This window comes from Mus caroli, chromosome 8 (assembly GCF_900094665.2).
Source record: "Mus caroli chromosome 8, CAROLI_EIJ_v1.1, whole genome shotgun sequence".
NCBI classification, from domain to species: Eukaryota; Metazoa; Chordata; class Mammalia; order Rodentia; family Muridae; genus Mus; species Mus caroli.
In genome coordinates, this window is record NC_034577.1 from 62,766,362 (window position 1) to 62,789,183 (window position 22,822).

At 50.4% G+C, this 22,822-nt stretch overlaps 1 protein-coding gene across 1 annotated transcript in view; it reads left to right on the forward strand.

The window, feature by feature from the left end:
- Ell (elongation factor for RNA polymerase II) overlaps window positions 1-22,822 on the forward strand; it is a 53,937-nt gene that overhangs the window by 11,553 nt on the left and 19,562 nt on the right. The window contains exon 2 of the mRNA XM_021169735.1: window positions 22,435-22,482. Coding sequence (XP_021025394.1) covers window positions 22,435-22,482 — 48 coding nt within the window. The remainder of the gene's footprint in view (window positions 1-22,434; window positions 22,483-22,822) is intronic.

Below are 22,822 nucleotides of genomic sequence, written 5' to 3' on the forward strand. Positions count from 1 at the left end.
TGTAGACCAGGCTGGCCTTGAACTCAGAAATCCACCTGCCTCTGCCTCCCGAGTGCTGGGATTAAAGGTGTGCGCCACCATGCCCGGCATCTTTTTTTTTTTTTTAAGATTTATTTTATATATGTGAGTACACTGTCACTGTCTTCAGATACACCAAAAGATGGCATCAGATCCCATTACAGATGGTTGTGAGCCACCATGTGGTTGCTGGGATTGAACTCAGGACCTCTGGAAGAGCAGCCAGTGCTCTTAACTGCTGAGCCTCTCTCCAGCCCTTGTCCTGCTTTCTAAACGGTCCTTTTTCCAGTCTCTGCTGTCACAGCTGTATGGGGAAGATCCTGTGTAGTGTCCTGTACTGCCCTTGGCTCAGTAGATGGAGAGAACACTGTTGTGGTTGTCCTAAATCAAGGTTGGGATGGCTGTTAAGCTGAGCGTATTGGCTCTGCCTCCTCTGTGGAGCCCCTTCTCCCCTAGCTCTGGTCTCAGGGTTACACTAAGCCTGGAGAGAGTCCCATGGTTCTGGTGTTGTCATGCCAGCTGCAGGTGCTTGGGAGGGGTGTCCAGCTATGTCACTTGGTCCATGTGACCAACGTCGGACTTTCGAAAGGTAGTTACTAGGGATAACCTCATCCCTGGATGCTCCACAGATGCTATAGGACAGTGAGTAGCATGTACTGCTTACAGAGGGATTTAGAGGACACCTGGGTACTAGTGAGCTAGGTGTGACTTTTCCTGTTGAAAACCAGATGCATCCTGTCCTGGACAGAGGATCCTAGTCCCTGACCACAATGTGGATGGCAGGAGCTTACCTTCTGGCAGGAGTTTGCCTCTCTCTGGGTGCTGACTGCAGTCCTTCTTCTCTTCCTACTCCAGCTGTGTGAGGCTACCACCACAGGGTAGGTTTAGTAGTCTATAGGGTGACTGTCCTCCAATGGAGCCCCACAGACTGGACAGCTAGGGTAAATGTATATCTGGGAGAGCTGAACTCTAGAAAGCTCCTGGTGGGTCTGCCCAAAGTTCCTCCTTTCCTGTGTTTCCTTGTGTCCTTCAGGTAGCCACCACCACTTAGGTGGAGACCTCCCTGGGAGCTGTCTGAGAGCCGGGGCAGGCCACAGCTAGAAGAGTGCCTTCCTTTCCCGTGGCCCTATTTTTGGAGTTGGCATGATGTACCTGCCTCATGTTCCAGGAAAATGTGCTTGGCTCAGGGGACATCTGAGATGAGGAAGGGATAGTGGGGGCTTGTACCAGCCTATCCCAAGGCTCCAGCTTCCTTAGAGGAGGGCAGGGTCCCCTGGTCAAGGACCCTCAATCATCTCCCCTCCCCCAGAAATGGCAAGACTTCCCTGTTTGTGGCTGTCCACCAGAGGAAGCCGGCTCTGCTGAGCAGGCCAAAAGGGCTGTCCCCCTCCTGCTTTCTCCCTTTGTCATAGCACTTCCCCCCAGGAAAGGTGCCCTGTTTTCTCTCAGCTAGGAAGGTCAGAAGTCCATCCCCATAGAGAAGGAACCTGCTCTGGTTGGTAGGGTCCTGGCTACTTTTGCTGTAGCTCCACAGACTGGAGGCAGCTCCTGTCCTCCAGTCACATGATGGCTCAGATTCTGAGCTTTAGATGTTGTATTTGATGACTTGCTGCCTTGGGACCCCAGGTGCTCCCACCCTCTCTTCCCCTCCCATTCTCACCTCTTGTGTGAGTACATCGAAAGCCTGACTACCTTATTTTGTGACAGGAATGGCCAATAAGGGTGGCCATGTTCTCCTGGGCAATGCCTGAAGCTCTGCAGCTCAGTAGTGGCAGGTATGCCCATCCTCTGCCATGTGCCTAATTCTGGGGTCCTAAGGGCATTTGCAGGGGTCCAAAGGATCCCACTTGCAGGCCAGGTTTACTATCCAAGGTGTGCCCAAGCCCAGGGCAGCAGCAGCCTGGCGTGCACCAGTAGAAGCTGCTTACCCCTATAGTATCTGTGACTCAGGTCTTAGAGATAGGCTAGGCTGAGAGTTAGGGCCAGGCTCCAGCCTCTCAGTTCCCATGCTGGGATTTCTATGACCTTGGATGTCATAGAACCCCACAGATGGGCTCATTCACTAAGGGGCCTTTGTGAGGCTGCAGCAGGAATTATATGTGTGTAGCTCTCTGAGCCTTGGCCATGATCTGCCCTGCAGGGCTACCTTTCTGCTTGTGCTTGACAGGTGATCAGTGACAATCAGGCACCTTTGCTTTGAAGCCCAGGTCCATGACCTCCTTAGAAAGCAGATGGGCACCATGCAGACTCAAGGAGACAGAGGTGAAGGAGTGTGTAGCCTACCAGGCTACCCTGTCTAGGCCCAGAGGAGGTGTGGGCAGGGTTAGTAGCCCCACCTTCCAGAGGAGGTACTTCACGTCCTCTGTAAGAACTGCTGGCCCTTAGCCACTTTTGATAAAACAGGAGGTTCAAATGCTGTGTGTACTGGCAAGGGTGATGAGGATGTCATAGTGCCCATCAGGACTGCCCACAAGCCTGCCCCATTGTCCTCAGATGAACAACTGAATACAGGGGAAGCCCTATGATAGGAGGGTGGGGGATGTGGCTAATGGGCCAGGTCAGGACTGACGTGCACCTGGACCCTGTAGACATACCTAACATTTGATGGGAAGAAAATACCAGAAGGTAGAGATGTCACCACACTTGTGGCCTGGAAGAGCCAGTGGTACTACCCTCTTTTTCTGGTCTTGTTACTTTTAAATTAAAAAATAAATAAACTAGGCAGACAGGTAGTTTACGTCTTTAATCCTAGCACAGGCAGAGGCCTAGGCCCTCTGCAGTCTAGCTGCCTGATGTACACAGTGAGTTCCAGGCCAGGAAGGGCTGCATAGTGAACTGCTATCCCTGAAAAGATGTGTATGGGGCAGGGGGGTGTGCCTTGGCATCTCTGTGGAGCAAAGGCCTACACATACTTGGTTTCCCCTTCTCCTTTATGTGGGGTCTGGAGGTGTTGCAAGCCCCTTATACAGTGAGCTGTCTCTTGGACCTCTTTTGTTAGTTTTTTTGAGACAAAGTCTCACTTTGCAGTCCATGCTGAAATTTGTATGATCCTTCAGCAGCAGTCTCCCCGTGCTGGGATCCCATGTGTACCACCATACACATGAGCCAGTGGAATGGCTTCCTTTGGTCTAGAATATGGTTTTCCTTTGAGGGCAGAGGACCTTTGGTGTGGGCAGCAGGTTGCTGTTGCCACCATGGATCTCACTCTGGAGTCTGCTCCACTTCCCTCTGGGTGCACCTCCCCATTCCTCCTGGGCCAAATGCCAAGTAGAATCCCTCATGGCTCTAGTTTGTTTCCAGGTCACTCTGTCACTCACACACATGCTGGCTGCATATGCTGCTTCCCACTGGGTGTCTGCCCATCATTGCTCATGCTCCCAGGTCAGGTGACCCCCCCAATTGCCCCTCCACCTTGCTTCCTGTCAGCTTGCTTGGTAGGGGCTTAGATGCTATTCTGGAGAGATGATTCTGCCTGCCCATGATGAATATATGTGCATGCATGTATGCATGCATTTGTTATGTCCTGGGGCTGTTGCAAAGACTGCTTCCACATAAGATTTCTACCTCCCTAAGACAAAGCCCAGAGAAACTGAGTATCTTACTGAGGACACAGCTTAGAAATGACTGGCCAGTGTTGAACCAGAGTATTCCAAACTCAGCTGCATTCAAGAGCCCTTGTGTCATTTCTGCTTGGCAGGATTAAGTGAAACAGGGCCCATGTATTGTGTGTTCCTTGGATCTCCTGCTTAAGGATGCCCTTCTCTAATGGACAAAGGCAGTGTTTATCTCACGAACATCTGGGCAGGATCCTCTTGGTTGTCCTGTGCATTGAATTTCTAGCCCTGTCCTTGGCCACTGGGTACCCAGGTGAGGTGCTGCCTCATCAGAGCTGGTTGAAACCTGTCCTAGTCCTGGTGGGCTCTGCCTCCCCTACAGAGGTCCTCACAGCACTTAGTGGTGTCCAGTGTGAAGCACAGCTGCCCTAGCCCTAGGGTCTGCACAGCCAACCCACACCTCTGGGAAACAGCGTGTAATGGCTCTGCTTGGTCGTCCCAGTTAACTCTTAAAGTAGGAAAGGGGAACACATGGGCTTGTGTGGAGATCTCAGGGCTTTACTTATTTAAAACTACTCTGATCAAGGCCAGGCTTGCCTTAGACTCTAGCTGAGGACAACCTTGAGCTCCTAATCTTGCTGTCTCAGCCCCAAACTAAGTACTGGATGAAGGGTGTGCAGTCTCTCTGGTTTGTGTGGTGCTGGAAGCAAGGCCCACTCGTGTGCTTGATGCGCACTCTACCCACAAAGCTGCAGTTTCAGTCTCCCAACACTTTATAGCAGTTTTAATTTTACAGCAACATAGAGTATACTTCGTACTTTCTCACCTGCATAGCACCCGTAACCGGCAAAGCACCTGCCATCTTGACTCTCTTTTGAAGGAACACTAGCAAGCATGGTGGGGACCCTTTGCAGCAGGTAGCACTGGAGCTGGTGGCAGGTCATGCCGTGGCAGCACACAGGAAGCAAAGAGCCTTTAAGAGAGAAGCATGGCTGACCTGTACCCCTCAGTGACCCACTTCCTCCATCTGGCTCTACTTCCTAAGTACTCCCAAGAACAAAACCAAACCAGCACCCCTGGCTTGAGGAAGAGTATGCTTACATGGGAGCCTGTGGGAACAGTTCACACTCAGACAGTGTGATCCAGGCTTGGGCTCATACTTCCAACCCTCACAGTTGCAATGGTTTCAACATTGTTTAAAAGTCCAGAGTCTCTGCTGAGTCCCTGTGAAATCAAATACCATTTTCAGGCATGGTAGCCATGCTGTTGTTATGGAGGGTCAAGAGTTCAAGGTCAACCCAGCTATGTAGTGAGTCTGGCCTACAAAACACTTTGTCTCAAAAAACAAGAACAAAACCAAAATCCTCAAGTCACATATTCCCAGCATACAGTGGTACAGAACAAAATTCCTTCCAAAAGGAGGATCCGGGGGCTGGAGAGATGGCTCCACTGTTAAGAGCACTGACTGCTCTTCCAGAGGATTTGTAATGGGTTCTGATGCCCTCTTCTGGTGTGTCTGAAGACAGTGACAGTGTACTCACATATATAAAATAAATCTTAAAAAAAAAAAAAAAAAAAAAAGCTCTCTCCATCAGCCGAGCAAGATGCCCAAGGGGAAGAAGGTGGCCCCGACCCCGCCATCGTCAAGAAACAGGAGGCATAAAAGGTGGTCAATCCTTTGAGAAAAGGCCCAAGAACTTCGGCATTGGGCAGGATATCCAGCCCAAAAGAAATCTAACATGCTTCGTCAAATGGCCCCGCTACATCAGGTCTCAGTGGCAAAGAGCCATCCTCTATAAGTGGCTCAAAGCACCTCCTGTCATTAACCAGTTCACTCAGGCCCTGGACAGGCAAACAGCTACTCAGCTTAAGCTTGCCCACAAGTACAGGCCAGAGAAGAAGCAAAGGCTACTGGCCCACACTGAGAAGAAAGCTGCTGGCAAAGGGGACATCTCAACTAAGAGACCTCCAATCAGGAGTCAATACAGTCACCACCTTGGTGGAGAATAGGAAGGCTCAGCTGATGGTGATTGTCCATGACCCCATTGAGCTGGTGGTTTTCCTGTCTGCCCTTCGTTGAAAGATGGGGGTGCCCTGCCCTACTGCATCATCAAGGGAAAGGCCAGTCTGGGGTGCCTGGTCCACAGGAAGACATGCACCACTGTGGCCTTCACACAGGTTAACTCAGAAGACAAGGGTGCTCTGGCTATGCTGGTGGGAGCTATTAGGACCAATTATAATGACAGATATGATGAGATCCGTTGTCGCCACTGGGGAGGCAGCGTCCTGGGTCCTAAGGCTGTGGCTCGAATTGCCAAGCTGGAAAAGGCAAAGGCTAAAGAACTTGCCACTAAATTGGGTTAAATGTAAGTTTTCTGTACATAAATATAATTACAACATTAAAAAAAAAAAAGAGCCAGTATGTTCATGAGAGACGACCAAGCAAGGCCACAACCCAGTGAGGCACAGGAAACTGGAATCATGTCTCTGGGTGGGCATCTTGGGCTCACAGCAGCAACATATAAAGTCTTGGGTAGCTCCTTGGCCTGTGGCAAGTGGAACCTCTCTTGTGCCTGCTCTGCTTTGTGCCCACAACTTTCCTTGCTGGGTATCTGTCTTAGAGTTCATTCTGTTGCTGTGGTAAAACACTGACCAAGAGCTACTAGGGGAGAAAAGAGTTTATTTTAGCTTATAGTTGTAGTCTGTTATCAAGGAAATTCAGGGCAGGACATTAAGGCAGGAGCCTAAGCAGAGGCCATGGAGGAATGCTGCCTTTTTTTTTGGTTTTTCGAGACAGGGTTTCTCTGTGTAGCCCTGGCTGTCCTGGAACTCACTCTGTAGACCAGGCTGGCCTCGAACTCAGAAATCCGCCTGCCTCTGCCTCCCAAGTGCTGGGATTAAAGGCGTGTGCCACCACTGCCCGGCAGGAATACTGCTTATTTACTGGCTTGCTCTGCCTGCTCTCCTGCACACCTGCTGGCACTGCCCACAGGAATTATTAATCAAGAAAATGCCCTCCCCGAGATTTGCCGGCCGGCCGTTCTGATGGAGGTGACGCCTCAGATGATACTCCCCCTTTCCAGATTACTCTGGCTTATGTCAGGTTGACAAAACCCTGAATCAGCACAGCATCCCATGTTCCTGGCCATCCTGGCATCCCCTTGTCTTCATTACAACTGATGCTTCACCTTCCTCTCTTTGTGCCTTCAGGACCTCCATATAACATGCAGCTTGGGTCCACGTTACCTGACTCTCACTCTTTAATTCTGGAATCTTGGTCTGCATCTTTATGACCCTGCCACTGCTGCATCCTGCATGCCTGTGAAGTTAGCACATAGAGCCAGTGTGGGTTCTGCTGCCATCTCAAAGTGTTGTCACAGCCCTGAGCTGTGGCTGCAGCAGCTATGTTTGCTCAGCTGAACCTGAAGGACGTATACTCAGGTGGTCATGTTACAGTAGAGCACCTTTGCATTTGGCTGTCCCTTCAGATTCTTAAAGGAATGTTTTCCAAAGGGGTTCTCCGTCTCTCACCTTGAGTCTGAGGAGTGGAGCCTGCCTGCAAGACATTTTCCTGTTATGTTGGAACCGGGTCCATGTCAGATTCCCATTGAGCTCTGAGCAATTGCAGCCCCTCTGTGCTTTGCATAGCCACCTTGTCCACTTTCAGTTTGCTCTTTACCTCCCCACAGTGTACATTGTCCACATCTTCCTGCTCTATTCTCTGCTTGTAGTCTGACTAAGAGCAGTGGGTAGGGACCATTCCAAAGCCTGATGCTTTGCTCTCTTGAAATTTCCTCTGCTAGTTTATTTTGTTTAGCTTATTTTCTAAGATTGGGTCTCATTGTACAGTTCTGGTTGGCATGGAGCTCGCTATGTAGATCAGGTTAGCTTCAAACACAGAAAAATCCACTTACCTCTGCCTTGAGTGCTGGGATAAAGGCTGCTCTGTCGTGCCTGGCTTATTCTGTTAGTTTTAGGTACACTCTCCCTGAAGGCTGGGCACAGCCAGATTCATTGCTGGAGCCCACCATGAACATGCTGTGCAGAGCCTTGTGGAAGAGCAGAACCTTCTCACTTGCTGCTGCCAGTCTGACCCATGTGCTCAGGCTTCTCATAGCATCCCCACCCTGCCTCAGTCCCTGCCCACCTTACTCTTCTGCCACTATGGCAGGACACAGGACTTTTGTCCCTTGAATCTTATGGCTAAAGCAGTTTGATGTGTGGTAGCAGGAACTGTGGCTGGTCATACTCCGACAACAGATAAAAACAGCTCAGTCTGCCAGTGGGGCCAGGAACAGGAAAGCCTGCCCACATTTTTCCCTTCCCCAGCTAGGCCCCACCCTTTGGTGATGCCACCTTTAACACAGCACCACCTGCAGGGACAGAGTGTTCAAACGCTGAACTTGTGGGAACTATTCATGTCCAAACAAACAAACTCATATGTGCATTGTTTGTGTGAGGTCTGGTGAGTTCTGAGCCTTTGGTACAGCACTGTGCACAGTTCCTCCACTCTCCCACACCTACCCTCTGTTCCTTCTCAGTCCCCATGCCCTGAGGCAGCTGATTGCTTTTGAAACAGGCTCACCTAGCCCAGTCCTGAAGTCTGTTTTGTGGAAGATGCCTTGAACTCCCATCTCTACCTCCTCTGGAGTGCTGGGATGACAGTTTTTCGTTTCTACCTGTGGCATGTCCCTTTTGTTATTTAATGTTTATTTAATTTGATGTATGTGTGCCTGAGTCTATGTCCACACCATGTGCCTGGTGCCTTCAGAGCTCAGAAGGGACATTGGATCTCCCAGAACTGGGGCCATAGATGGTTATGTACTGGGAATGGAACCCGGGCCTTCTGCAAGAGCAGTAAGTGTTCCTAACTGTTGGATCTCTCCAGCCTCTTGTTTTGTTTTGTTTTTTTAAAGTTTTATTTGTTATGTATAAAGTGTTCTGCCTGAAGGCCAGAAGAGGGCACCAGATATCATCATAAATGGTTGTGAGCCACCATTGCTGGGAATTGAACTCAGGACCTCGGAAGAGCAGCCGGTGTTCTTAACCTCTGAACCATATCTCCAGCCTTTGTTTTGTTATTTTTGAGACAGGATCCTTCTTTGTAGCCTAGAGTGGCCTTTCCCCTTCAAGGTACTGAGGATGCTGGGTCTGTACCATAATTAGGGTCCATCTATCCCATTATATGATAAAACAGTTCATTCATGTGCTCCATCACCTCACCCCCGGAAACACATGTACCCACATGATTTGAAAAACCATGGACATCTTTGTTTTTCCACTTTTAACACGTGCCTTTAATCCCAGCAATCATCAGGTTTGGAGCTCACCTGGTCTTGAGTTCCAGGTCAGTCAGCATTGCACAGTGAACCTCTGTCTCAGAACAGAGCAGAGAAGTGCCCCTTCTGGAGTGGTTGGCTCTGTCCCTCAGAGGCAGGCGATCCTGTTCTCCAGGCACACACTCCTGTCTGTACTTTTTTGGCCACAGGAGTGCTGGGATTCCAGATGTATATTGCTGTGTCTGTGTTTTCATCCATGTTCCTGGGAGGCAGGCCTGTGTAATGAGTGCTTTACTCACTGAGCTACCTTCCTGGTCTGGCCAGTGCTTTTACTCCATTCTGCTTGAGGCAGTGTTGGAGATAGCATATAGCCAGGCTGGCCTCTGATGTACAGAGGCTTTGCCTTAAGTTTCCCATACCCTGCCTCTGCCTCCTGAGTGTGAGGAGTAGGTGTGTGCCATTGCCTTCTTTCTGTGACCTCCACTCCCCTGAGGCTGTGTAGAGGAGTGAACTTTTGGGACCTCAAGGTAGCATCTACAATTTGTCTTAAGGAGACTTCACCTGTGGCAGTGGTGATGCCACATTTGCACAGTGGTGCTGAGAGTTCCATTGTGTCCTAGCTGGCACTTGGCAGTGTCAATAGCTTTGGCCATTGTCTCACAGTTTTGCCATTACTTCTCACCATCATGGGCATAGACTTGGTGTCATAGACTACAGTGAGAGTCCAACTCCTGCCTGCTGGCTCCTGAGCTGCCCTCATGGCCAAGGGCAAGGAGTGTTCGCAAAGCTGCTTCCTGCCCTTGAACTTAAGCCAGGAAGAAGGCTGTTGCCACAGGAAGGAGGGAGTGTGTCTGGCTGCTGTAGGCCTGGTCTTTGTAGATCCTACTGCTCTGGGCCCTCTGGAGGGCGCTTCTGCCCTGCTGAGCTGTCTGAGCCTCAGCTCTCTTGAGTGTGATGCACATGGAACATTGACGAGGACTGTCTCTCTCCACAAGACACACTGGTGAGTCCTGTGACATCTAAGTATCTGCCTGTGGGACAGGTTCCAGGTTCTTTGGGACCATTCTGAAACTCGTGTTCCCATAAGGCCTTTTCCTCCCTGGCTGGCGCTGTGTGTGTTGAAATCCTCCTCATAGCCAGAATGGCCGAGAAGCATCTAGTTATAGGCAGTTGATAAACTGGTATTGAATTCTGGAGCTTGTGGCCACACCCCTCTGTAGAGACCCCCCCCCCCCAAGTGTCTGACTGATGCACCAGAGACCAGCCTTTGTCCAGGATTAGGAAAGCAAGTAGGTGTGTCTGTGCACAGATTATCTCTCTATGTGTGTGCATGTGCACCCACGTGTGGAGTGTGGGTGGGTAGGAGGGCCATGTGTGTTCTGATGCAGCTTTGTGCCTGGAGTTTTTAAAACACTCTAGAGACAGGAAGAGCTATTCTTGGAGAACTAGCCAGCAAGTCACAGGACCCAACTGTGCCTGGTGGCTAGGGGTCAGAGGACTCCAGAGCTGTGTGCCTCCTTTCAACCCATACCAGGCTGTCAGCTCAGGAGTTAGCACTGTTAGATGGGCTTTTCTAACACTTGTGCCCACTGTGCCTGCTGACCATGAGATACCACCTTGTTAGGACAAGGCTGTCAGCATACCAGGAGTCAGCCAGGTAGACAGCTGCAAGAGCAATATTCAGTGGGAACACTGGCTTCATAGCTCTGTGTAAGCCTCACAGAGAACTCAAGACCAACCTGTTACTTTCTGAGCTTTTGGGCTGTGATGATAGATGCCCTAGTGAGATTTCCTTCTGAAGACTCCTGCAAAGCTGTTGGAGAGGCTAGAGCTTGTTGGAGGGACCTTGAGATCTGAGATTGTGGAGACATAAACCACAGGGAGTCTTGGGCTTGCAGGCTGACAGACATGCATTCCCTCGCTCTTCTCAGGATTCTCCTGACCTGATGCAACTGTTGTGAAACTTCCCAAAAGTGACTGTTTTCTGCAAGGTCAGTTCTACTGCAGAATCCCAGAGCAGAGCCCAGCTGCCTCCCTTCATACTTTTCACCCTGAAGATAAGCCCATTTTTGTCTGAAGACAGATGATAAGTGGATCCAAAGAAAAACTTGAGGAGTCCAGCCTGCAGTCCTTCCTGCCATCCCCTTAGCTTTACAAGTGCTGGTGACACAGGGACATATGCCACAGCTCCAGTACGCGGGTATACCAGAGAACTTACCTCTATTTTTGTTAAAGTTGGGACTGCTTGTCCTAGCTGGCTTTGGGTGAGAATACAGCCTGCCTTGTGAGGACTGGAGATTACAGTGTGCCCTGAGTGTCTGTGCTCACTCTCTGATCAGATCCTGACAGTATGACAGTGTGTATCTCTACACTCAGGCTTTTTCATGAGCCCTAAGTTCCATGACTGGGCTTCTGTGCTGCAGGGCAGGGCCCAGGCTGCTCTTGACCTCCTGACCCTGCTGTCACAGCCAACTGAGTGGCTGGGGCAGGAGGGGGATTCATAAATGTGGACATTGTAATTGGTTCTCTGTGCTGGGCGTTGGTCATCTTCCTGAAGCAACACCAGTTGGCAGATGCTTGTCATCAGCTTCTGCACAGCCTGACTGGAGATCAGGGTGTGTCACCCTGACAAAGGACACGTGGGGACATGCAACCTTGGGCAGTCCCTCTGATACACTCTCTACCGATGTTACTGCTTATGCAGGTTCTGCTGAGCACAGAATGAAGACAGTGGACAAAAGTTCCTTGCAAGGGAAAGTGGCAGCAGCAAATGGAGTTGAGCCTGTCAGATAGCACAGACCCACAAGTGAGCTCAGCAGACGTGGCACCTCCACCCCCACAGAGGTGACTAGAGCAGCCAGAGTGCCTGGGGCTGTAGGAGAGAAATGTCCCCCGCTGTGAGACAGGGTGGGAAAGCACTTACACACATCCTCTTCAGGAGGGCACTGAGAGCAGTGCTGCACCTCCTGGGGCCAGGGTTCTGAAGAAGGGGCAGGTAGCCCGTGTGAATGGTCATGACTTTCTTTGACTTCACAACTCAGGGTCAGGGAGTATGGTGCCTGAGGACCCCAAAGACCTGTCCATTGGAGTGGATACCAGTGCCTGTCTTTGTCTGTAGTTGGTCTCTTTGCACTTGCATTTGAGGAGGAGCAGGTTTGAAGCAAAGTGGAACCTTGGGTTGGCCCAGGAGCCCCGGCAATCTGGAGGTCTGTCTGGGATGTGCTCAGGGAGGTGCCCTAGGGAGGTCAAGGGTTGTGGCTGAGTGTGCAGGCCTGCTGGTTTAGCGGAGTTCTGAAGTTGCATGCAGATCATGAGTGGGCTGAGTTGCAACATTCTGGTAAGATCAAATGGTGTGCTGGCCCAGCTGGGGTTGCTTGGGGACAATAGAACTTGTTGTCCTAAGAGGCTGGTTCCTCACTCCCTTGTCCAAGCTCCTATCTTCTTTGTGCTTGTCCTGTGGCTGAGAATGGGGGTGGGCCTTTGAAGTTAAGGGGAGGTAGCCTAGCAACTGCCCTGATACCCAGTGGGAGTGGCACAGGAGTGGTGAGGGCCCTTGGGTGAGAAGGCCAATGTCTTTGGAGACAGACCTGGGTAACATTTTGGCTATGACTTCAGTAGGGTGGGTAGGTAGGACATGTGGCTGTTGAGAAAGCTGCTCTCAGGGTGGGCACAGCCACTGCAAGGAGCTGTGTGAATGGTTATTTGGGAGGTATTATAAAACTGGTTTTTCAGCAGTGTGTGATGGTACACACAAGTGGATCTTTGTGAGTTCAAGGCCAGCCTCATCTACATAGTGAATTCCAGGACAGCCAGAACTTTGTAATGAGACCCTATCTCAAAAACAGACAAATCAACAACAACAAAATACTAATAAAACAATAGCCTTTCCAAAACTAGGTTTTGTTTGTTGTTTGTGTTATAAAAAACAGCTGGGAATGGTGTTATCCTGTCACCTCAGGGAGGTGGAGGCAGCTACATCAGGAGTTTGAGACCAGACTGAGCAACACAACACCCTTTTTTTTTTTTTTTTGGTTTTTTCGAGACAGGGTTTCTNAGGGTTTCTCTGTGTAGCCCTGGCTGTCCTGGCACTCACTTTGTAGACCAGGCTGGCCTCGAACTCAGAAATCCGCCTGCCTCTGCCTCCTGAGTGCTGAGACTAAAGGCGTGCGCCACCACGCCCGGCTAACACCCTTTTTTAAAACTGAAACAAGAAAGTCAGGACATTCATAACAGGGGCCACCCATGTGTGATTAAATATGTTCAGAGTCAAAGGATATGCCCCTAGCTGACCTGGGCAACAGGTGCAGCGCAAAAAACTTGGTTATTGTCCTTAGCGTCCAAAACCAAATGTCCTTTCCCGACAGTCAAGATGTTTTTGTGTAATGTATGAGAACGTGACTGGAGGGGGTAGGGCACACTGTCATCCTGGCAGGTAGGAGCTTATACAGAAGGACCAAAGGTTCGAGCCAGTCGAGGTTAGATAGGAAAACTCATGACTTTAAAAAACAAAAACAAGCCAGGTGTGGTGGCACACTCGGGAGTCAGAGGCAGGCAGATTTCTGAGTTCGAGGCCAGGCTGGTCTACAGAGTGAGTTCCAGGACAGCCAGGGATACACAGAGAAACCCTGTCTCAGAAAAAAAAAAAAAAAAAAAAGGGAAGAAGAAGCTGTAGGGTGTCTTGGTGCACTTGTCTTCTTGGTGTTCTAGACACAGGCGTGAGGATCGCTAAGCTGAAGGCTGGGCTAGGTGCAGGCTAGGAGTTCTGGGTCAGCAAGACCTTCCAGAGGTAACAGAAGATGGCAGTGACCAGCTGTGGAGCTCTGCACTCTGTCCAGTATCACATAACCAGGCATGGGGCAGGAGGGACAGTAGTCCAGGCTCATTCCCAGCTATGTAGGAACTTCGAGGCCAGCCAGGAATATGTGAAACCAGCTCACATGAAAAAGAAAATCTAGTGTTCCTGTAAGAAGAGAGTTCCATGTGACCACCTGAGGCAAAGATTAAAGTAACAGTCAACAAGTGAAGAATGCTGTGTGCTACAGTCCAGTGACACTGATACAGGACAGGACAGTTCTCGGTGTTTGGAGCTTCCAGGTATAACAGCCACAGGTCCCACATGTGGTGTCTGACCCATGGATACAACTTCAGAAAGACACATTCGCAGGAACAGAAAATAAATTTGAGGGAGCTTGACAGCAGAGCTGGGCTCTGGGTGTGCAGTATATGGCCACAGTGCCCTGCCCCCTCTGTCAGGGCTGCAGGAAGGTTATGTCTTCAATTCCAGCTTTCAAGAGTCTTCTTTGAGGTCTCACTTTGGGAGCTTTCTGGGTCTCTCCTTTAGACACGCCTACTGTGGTTACACCAGTGCATCAGGCTCAGCAGTCTGCCATCCATCTGCCCCATCTGACCTGCTCAGGTGGTCAGGAGGACCTCTGTGAGACCCACAGCTCTGGGCCTGGTTTCCAAGCCCCAGTTGCTCATAGAGGCGCCTTTCCCAGCAGGGTCCATGGCCTTGGCGACCACACTCATCCTTCCAGGAAGCTGGGGGAGGATTCCTGAAGGGCATTTCCCAACAGGCTGAGCTTTACTGGAAAGGAGTGGCAACCAGGAGGTCACTGGCCAGGGCTCAGCCCCTACAGTCCCCTTTCCTCCTTGCAAGACTCTGAGAAGGCAACCTATGGCCTGGCACCCCAAGGAAGACTGGAAGAAGGTATCTACGCCCTCCCTTCCCAGGTCTCCTGTCCTGGGTCAGGGGCAGACAGTGGATGGAGGAGAGACACTGCTTAGCAAGGTTGACTACTGGCTCCAGGAAATGGCACAGTGTACTCTGCCATCCTCACCCAGCCTTGTCTGGCTCTAGATATGATCCATCCATTACATTTGGACTCCCAGCCCCTTTTCTTTACAGCCTTGGGACCAGCATCTCAGATTCAGCCCTGTTCTTCTAGACTTGGGACTGTTCCACAACATACTGCCCAGCTGAGCCACATTTCCATGGCCACCAAATTGAATTGTGATCCATATGCATTTCAAGCACATGGAAACCCTTTTTTTTTTTTTTTTTTTTTGAAGTTGTGGCTCCAGCTGGGCAGTATGTTGTGGAACGGTCCCTGTCTGTCATCCAATATAGTGTCCAAGGTGGTCAAGACAGTAGCTTCCCTCTGGACTGCCTGGGTGCTGGTGTGAGTGCTTCCCTATCAACTTTAGCCACACTTCTGTAAACTGCCGACTGCCTTAGGGCTTGCACAGGCTTCCTGTTGTCTCACCACCCTGCTCTCCTGAGATGGCCCCATGTCCTGATGCTTGCCTTGCCTGACTACTGGGGGGGCTTGCCTAGTCACACTGCATTGCCCTGTCCCAGGAATGGGTCAGTGCTGATAGTATACAGGCTCAGTGACCAGGATATTCATGTCACTACCCCACAGTTTGAAGCCAACTGGCTCTCAGCCAAGTGTGGGCTGTGCTACTGTTGTCAGCCAGGTGCAGTGCCTGGCAGAGCTGTCTGCTATAAAAGTAACTTTTATTTGCTAGATTGTAACTGTGGTCTAAGAGGCAGTAAGCCTCCCTCTGCTAACCTAGGCCTAGTCCTGGAAGCTTCTAGCCTTCATACAACCTTATCTAGGCCTAGAAAGTTTTCAGCCTCTGAGGCTCACTGCTGAGTAAGCTCACCCTTTCTAGTTCTTTCTGAGCTCTGACTGGCTGGTTTAACTCAGCTGTTCTGGCTAAACTCCTCTCCTAGCTGACTGATTCAAACTCTGTTCTGTCAGCTTCTGACAGAACTCTGTTTGGCCTCAAACTAACTCTAGCAATTTGTTCTAATCTTCTAGTTCCTTGATCTCTGGCTCATTCAATCTTCTCCTGTATCTAGCTTGATTTCTCTTCAACTTGTCTCTGTAAAACTCCTGGTAAAACGGCTCCTGAACTGCCACAAACTCAGCTCCACTACACTGCCCTTTAACTCACCAACTCAACAGAATTACCTGAACAGAATTGAGTAGAACTCAGAAATCTGCATGCCTGTCTTCTTGGATGAAAGGTGTGTGTATTCCAGCCAGATTACACAGATCAAGAAGGTCTTTGGATGTGATCTCTTGCTAGAGCAGCCATGTTCTGAATTAAAATTCTTCTGCAATCACAATCACAGCTGTGTCCTTGGTTTCAGCAAGCTTCAGGAGTGGCACCTGTCCCCAAAAGTATGGCTGTCACTGCTGCCTGCCCACAGCATAGTCAGACTTGTTAATCTGATGGGATCAGGGAAGATGTCACCTCCAACCCAGCCTAGACATGGTGCTGTGACCACCTTAGCCATAATTTGCCCTCCAGCACTCACCAGGACCTTCAGGCTATCAGTGACCTCCCACAGGCGCCTAGGAGCCAGTCTAAACATAGCTGAGATCATAGGAAGTGTCACACCTGCTGTCACCTGGCCCACAGGGCTTTGTGTCTTGCTGTGGAAGTGGTACCACAAACTGGGACTTTGACAACAGCAGCCAGATGGAGAAAGAACCGTAGACTACAGCAGGGCAGACATCCTGCCAGGATGCCCAGCTGTCTTACACTTCCATATCACTGCTAACTCAAGTAGGGTAGAAACCTGGAGGCCAGGAGCTGATGCGGAGGCCATGCCATGGAGGGGTGCTGCTTAGCGGCTTGTTCAGCCTGGGTGATCTCAGGACCCACAGTGGGCTGGGCCCTCCCCAGTCAATCACTGATTAAGAAAATGCCCCACCAGCTTGCCTACATCCCAGTCTTACAGAGGCATTCCCTCTCAGATAACTCTAGCTTGTGTCAAAAGTTTGACATAAAACTAGCCAGCACAGACCTGTAGAGATGGCTCAGGTTAAGAGCACTGATTGCTCTTCCAGAGGTCCTAAGTTCCATTCCCAGCAACCACATGGTCGCTCATAATCATCTACACTGATATCTGGTGCCCTATTGTAGCATGCAGGCAGAATACAATATACATAATAAATCTTAAAAAGACAAAAACAAAAAACTAACCAGCACAATTGACCACTTGTCAGTTTGACATTTTCAAAAACACATCACTGTTAAGCCATAACCTTTCCTTTCTTTTTCTTCCCCAAGATCACATATTAATATCAACATTATAATATAAATATTCCAAATTCTTTTTTTGTTTTGTTTTGATTTTTTGAGACAGTGTTTCTCTGTATAGCCCTGGCTATCCTGGAACTCACTCTGTAGACCAGGCTGGCCTCGAACTCAGAAATCCGCCTGCCTCTGCCTCCCAAGTGCTGGGATTCAAGGCGTGTGCTACCACTGCCCAGCATTAAATGTGTATCCCAGGCTGGCCTCGAACTCCAGATCCTCCTGCCTCTGCCTCCTTCAGTAAATCTTACTGGCCTGTGCCACCAGAACCGGCTCCAAATTCTTAAAGTCCCACTATCTTTAAAAATTCAGCCCCTTTAAAATAGCTGGTCTCTTAAAATCCAAAATCTTTTAAAAGTCGTTTCTCAACTATGGGCTCCTGTAAAATAAGTAGTTTCTTACTCAGGAGGGAAGGGCCAGGACACAATCAAATCAAATCAAAACCAAACCCTAACTGTAAGTAACTCAGTATCCAGTTGTATGGTGGTGGCACTTGCCTTTAATCCCAATACTTGGGAAGCAGAGGCAGGTGGACCTCTGTGAGTTTGAGGCCAGCCTGGTCTATAGAGTGAGTTCCAGTTCAGTGGAGGTTACACAAAGAAACCTGTCTCAACACCCCACCCCACCCCAAAAAACAAACAACAACCAGAAGAGCTCTCAATAGCCAGTATCTTTGTTCAAGATCTTCTGGACTGGGGCTGGAAAAATGTCTCAGCAGTTAAGAGCACTGATTGCTCTTCCAGTAGGTCCTGAGTTCAATTACCAGCACCCATATGGAGGCTCACAACCATCTATAATGGGATCAGATACCGTCTTCTGGTGTGTCTGAAGGCAGCTACAGAACTCATATACATAAAATAAATAAATCTAAAAAAAAAAAAAAAAAGATCTTCTGGACTCCTCTAAGGGGCTTGGATCACTTCTCTGTCTCTACCATGTGGCCCTACACACAAATACTATCTCCTAGGGACAGCTTCACTCCATACTGGTTTTGGTGGCCAATAGTGACATCTCCAAAATATAGGTTCTTCTACTGCAAATGGGCTGCACTTTCACCAATTGGTTCTCCTGGGCTCTCTGCAGGGACTCCAGGCCTAGTGGTACACAGTTCAGCTGCTCTCCATTCCCTCTTCATGCCTTCAAAACCGGTACCACCTGGGTGTCTCTTATAGTTTAGCTGCCAGCGTACTACATTGGTCACTTTTGGAACACAGCTTCTATATATCATCCTGGGAAACATGTCTCAGAAGATCTCAAGCCAGTGAAGCCAGTCTCTTAATCACAGCTGATTATCCAGCGCTGTGACCAGCATCCACTGACCCAGCAGTGGTGGTTTTACTTACTAGTTTTGGTCTCTTGTTTTGTTAATCACAGCCAGTTCTTCAGCTCCAGCTGATCAGACACCACAGCTTATTCACACAAAAGGCTTGTCTACCAAGTTCTACACTTTTCCTTCTGAGACTTGACATGTCTGGCATCCCATCGTCTGCTGCACTGCTCTCAGTATTCTTGTGTTCCATGGTATCTCACTGGATAGCCTTGCCTCTCACATGTGACCAGCTTTCTTTCAGTCATTGGCCTCACAGAGCTCTGTACAGGTCTACTTAGTGAGCGGAGCTAAGAGCAGCTACCCCCAAAGACACATTTCACTCTCTGCAGTGCACACTCAGCATCTTCTGGGTGTGGTGGAGGACTTAAAGGGTCGCCCTGCTCTGGCCCCTGCTACCTCAATAGGACATATTGAGAACTAGGGCTGCGTTGTGCTGCCCTGTCTGCATAGTTTCCAGCGGGAGGCATTTGTTCATTTACCTGCTCACTTACTTTACCTGAGTGGCCTGTGCTTGGTGCCGTGCAGCTTGGCTGGGTCACTGTGTGCACGAGGACAGCTGCCGTCCAGCTTGGCTGGGTCACCGTGAGCAGGACAACTGGGATGCCTCTCCCCTGTTTGTGTGTAGAGGAAGCCTGTGACCCACTGAGACCCAGTGCTTGCAATGCTGCCATGATCACCTATAAAGGCCTCTCAGAGCATGGCGTGCAGACATGTTGCTAGGAGTTATATGCCTTTCAGGGTGGTGATGAGCCATGTGTTAGTGGAGGGCAGATGCCAGCCTTAACAGCTACAGCACCTTGCCTTGGCTACCAAGGCTGTGTTATTTCTTGTTCTGGTTTGGTTTGAGACAAAGTCTCATGTAGCCCAGGCTGGCCTTAAATTTCTGAGTCACTAAAGGATGACTTGAATTCTGACCTCCTACCGTCTCTAAGTGCTGTGTTTACAGGTGTGCACCACTATGCCTAACTCCAGGTTCCTTCTTTCCCAAGTCTACTGGAGCAGCCATTGGCACCACATAGCCTGCCTGAGCTGCCACTACACAAGCTGTGGTCCAGTGCAGAGCCGCCAAGCCCTGCCATTCACAGACTTGACCTTCTGCCCAACTAGCACCCACTGTGCACTGGCCAGATTGGAGTAGGGCTGGTGCTGAAGCTGCCTAGACCCTCAGCAGCCCAAGTCCCAGGGTGCTGGGCACCTTCTGACTGGAACCAGCCAAAGAGACAAGGCTTCTACAGGGTCCTTGATTGTAACCCTTTCTAGACCTAGCTGAGAGGGTTGGGCTTTCTAGACCTAGCTGAGAGGGTTGGGCTTTCTAGACCTAGCTGAGAGGGTTGGGCTCTAAGAACGTTCTTAGTTGGGCCAGGTGGATGTGTGGATGTGATGGACCCCGATTGCAGCAGCCTTGGTCCTGTGGTAGGTGTGGCAGGAGTGGTTGGTTTAGAACACAGGACACCTTTGAAGAAACTTAACTCCTTCAGCCTCTCAAGGCCTTTGAGTCTGTGCTGTGTGAAGAGATTGGGTGTGAGGTACCTGCTGTCTTCATGGCCTGTCTGCACTGAGTGGTAACAGCTAGAGCCAGCCAGGCTATTGGGTCCCTCCACCAGCCACTGGCTAGTGGCTGGCACCATCAGGGTAGCTCACCCAGGTCACCTGGTTTCCCCTAGACTGGCTCACTAAAAGGGACTCCAGCTGTCAGGCACATGGGCCAAGGCAGTGATGAACAGCTGTGGTCCTCTGTTGTGGAACACTGAGCAATGCCCCTCCTGGTCTGTCTTTGTTAATCAGTTTTCACTTTGCAAGGTCATCGTGACCTTGTGACAGTTTGTGGGTCATGATGGCATTCTGCCCTGAAGCTGTTGGCTTTTGAGGCAAGGTCTTGCCCTGCAACCCAGGCTGACCTGGGCCTCATCACCCTCCTGCCTCAGCCTCCTGACTGCTGGTGCACCACCATTCACAGCTTGTTCTGTTGTTTCCAAGCCTGTCCATACCTGTCCATAGCCCTTTGGGGAATTGCAGTCTAATGACAGTAGCAGGATAGGCTGACTGCTCAGGTGGCTGCTAGGTGGGGCCTCTTGTCCAGGTGAATGGCTTATTACTGACATGAAGGACCCAGCTTGTGTAGCTAGAAGCCTAAGTCTGTGATGGCAGCCAGGTCATATGGGGACAACCACTTGAGGTCAGCCATCCCAGGTCCATGAGGAAGGCTGAGCTACTGGGTGTCTCTGTCTGTCCCTGTCCTCTGAGGCAGCCACAAAGTACTTGCTCTACAGAGCAAGGGCCTGCTCAGCCAACAATGCCACTCTTCAGAGCTGCTCCCTGGGCTGCCACTCCAGACTCCATGCACATCATGAGGCACGTGTCCTTTCCTGCCTTCCTGCTGGCACTCAGCAGTCCTGCTGCACGGTGGCTCCTATGCTCTGCTTGTGCGCTGTCCTCTAGAGAGAGCTTGGCCCTGGGGTGGACCTGGGCCAGTCCTTGCACCTGCTGCTTCTCCCCCTGAGCACCTCCTAGGCCACAGGCCCAGTGCCACGGTGTCACTGATATTTTTGGCCAGCAGGGCCAGCTGACCTGTCTGACTCCTTTGCTGTGAATGGCTCTTGTGTCTCTCAAAGGCTTCCTTTAACCTGCCTTGCCATTTATGGTAAGCTATGGCTCCAGTGACAGACCAAGCGTGTATAATTCTGAAGAAAGTAGAGGGATAATGAAAGGTACTTTCTGTCTGTTCAAGATTCTGTACAGAGGGTGTTGTTCTGTAGTCCCTTCATCCACAGAGACCTCTGCATAGACAGGCAGTGCACACTGCCACAGCGGAAGTATCAGAGGGATTTTATGGTTTGAATTTTCAGTCAGTGTCTCAAACAGCCAAGGCTGGCCTTAAAAACTTCCTATATAGCCAAAGATGTCTCCAGGCTGGGGATTCACTCATGTTGCCTGTGTAAATTCTCCTGGTGTCCCTAGTATGGCATCCCAAGGTATAGGATGGGACTGGGGTCAGCTCAGTGACAAATGTGCATCTGATGTGCCCAGCATCACATGAGACTCAGCACCCTGTCCAACATGTGCATCCATGTTTCTCACCTGGGGTGGGGCTGCCACCTCCCCTGCCTGCTCAGCATCATGGTGTGGATGTCCCACCATGGGCTGCACATACCAATTCTGTCAGTTTGTCTGCTCAGCACCTACCATTCCAAAACTCTCTTGTCCTGTCTGTCTGAAGGGCATCCCAGCACATAGCTGTCTTTGTACCTAAGGGCTTGAGCAGACTCTGTGACCACTAGGTGGAAGATTGGGGGATGTCGCCCCACCCCTCTGCTGGGGGCCTCAGTGTCTTCATGTATGCTGCCTCTTATATGTGGTTCCCGTATGAAACACCAGTGTTTTGTGCCATGGCTAAGGAGCTGACCTGGGTATGAGGGACTGACTCTGTGGTCTGCTGGGATGTGACTAAGGAGCTCTGAAGACAAGGAGGCCTCTGCCTTTGCCTTGGGGGCAAATGTGTGTCATTTTGTAGGGCCACTGGCTGCCTCAACCTGTCCACCTGTCCGCTGGTGAGATGTACAGCATGCCCTTCCTTGCCCTCCCCGAGCCTCAGGAGCTGACCACCCTACAGAGGCATTTAGCTGTATAGAGCCTCACATCTGAGGGGAAATGGAGGGTGTAAGAGCCTCCCAACAGCAGCACCTCTGAGAAGGTGGTCTGGCCCCAGGGTTCACTGAAGCAGACTGGAGGACTGTGGGCAGGCTGCTCTGGGTTGAAGCCTTCATGCAGGTTTCCTTTAGAAGCTGCTACATAGACACAGTGACCAAGCCCCTAGCCAAACCAAAGGGCTAGCCTAGCTTCACGCCAACAGCAGCAGGCATGTATGATGTGAACCTCAACAGGGCTCATGGGCTGCATCTAGTAGAGTGTTCTTTGCTGGGGACCAGCCTCATGTGATCTGCTTCCTCCTCTCCCTGGGAGTCACAGCCTATGACAACATCCAAGGCTCTTGATCAGTGTCTACTTCTGTGTCTTTGGCTCTGGCAGTTGGAAGAACTTCTTCTGAGCCTTTAATACCCAGGGTGTGCTCTGGCGCTTTGTGGCTGGAAGATATAGATTGTCAGTCTGTCCATTGAAGCTTTCCCTTTTTGTTCTCTTTTAGGATTCTGTGTCACTGAGACCTTCCATCCGATTTGAAGGAAGCCAAGGAGTGAGTGTTCCCTGTCCTGACACATATGAGCTATGGGAGAGGGAGGGCACAGGTGGCTTCCTGCCTGTCCATCTCTGAGTTGCTCCAAGTCAGGCTCCTATGCCCAGTGAAGGCCATGTGTGAGAGGAGGGTGGTCATCTGGAAGCAATCCTTGGGGTGCCCTCTCAAAGGTGGATGCCATTCCAAACCCCAGGTGTAAAGCACACCCACCCATCCTCACCACCTTGTGGATCTTGTGAGGGAGAGTTGCTCTCGCACTGAAAATTCTCCTGTCAGCCTCCCAAGTCGCTGGGTTGCTTGTCTGTGCCCAGTCCTATCTAAATAACTTTTTTTTTTTTTT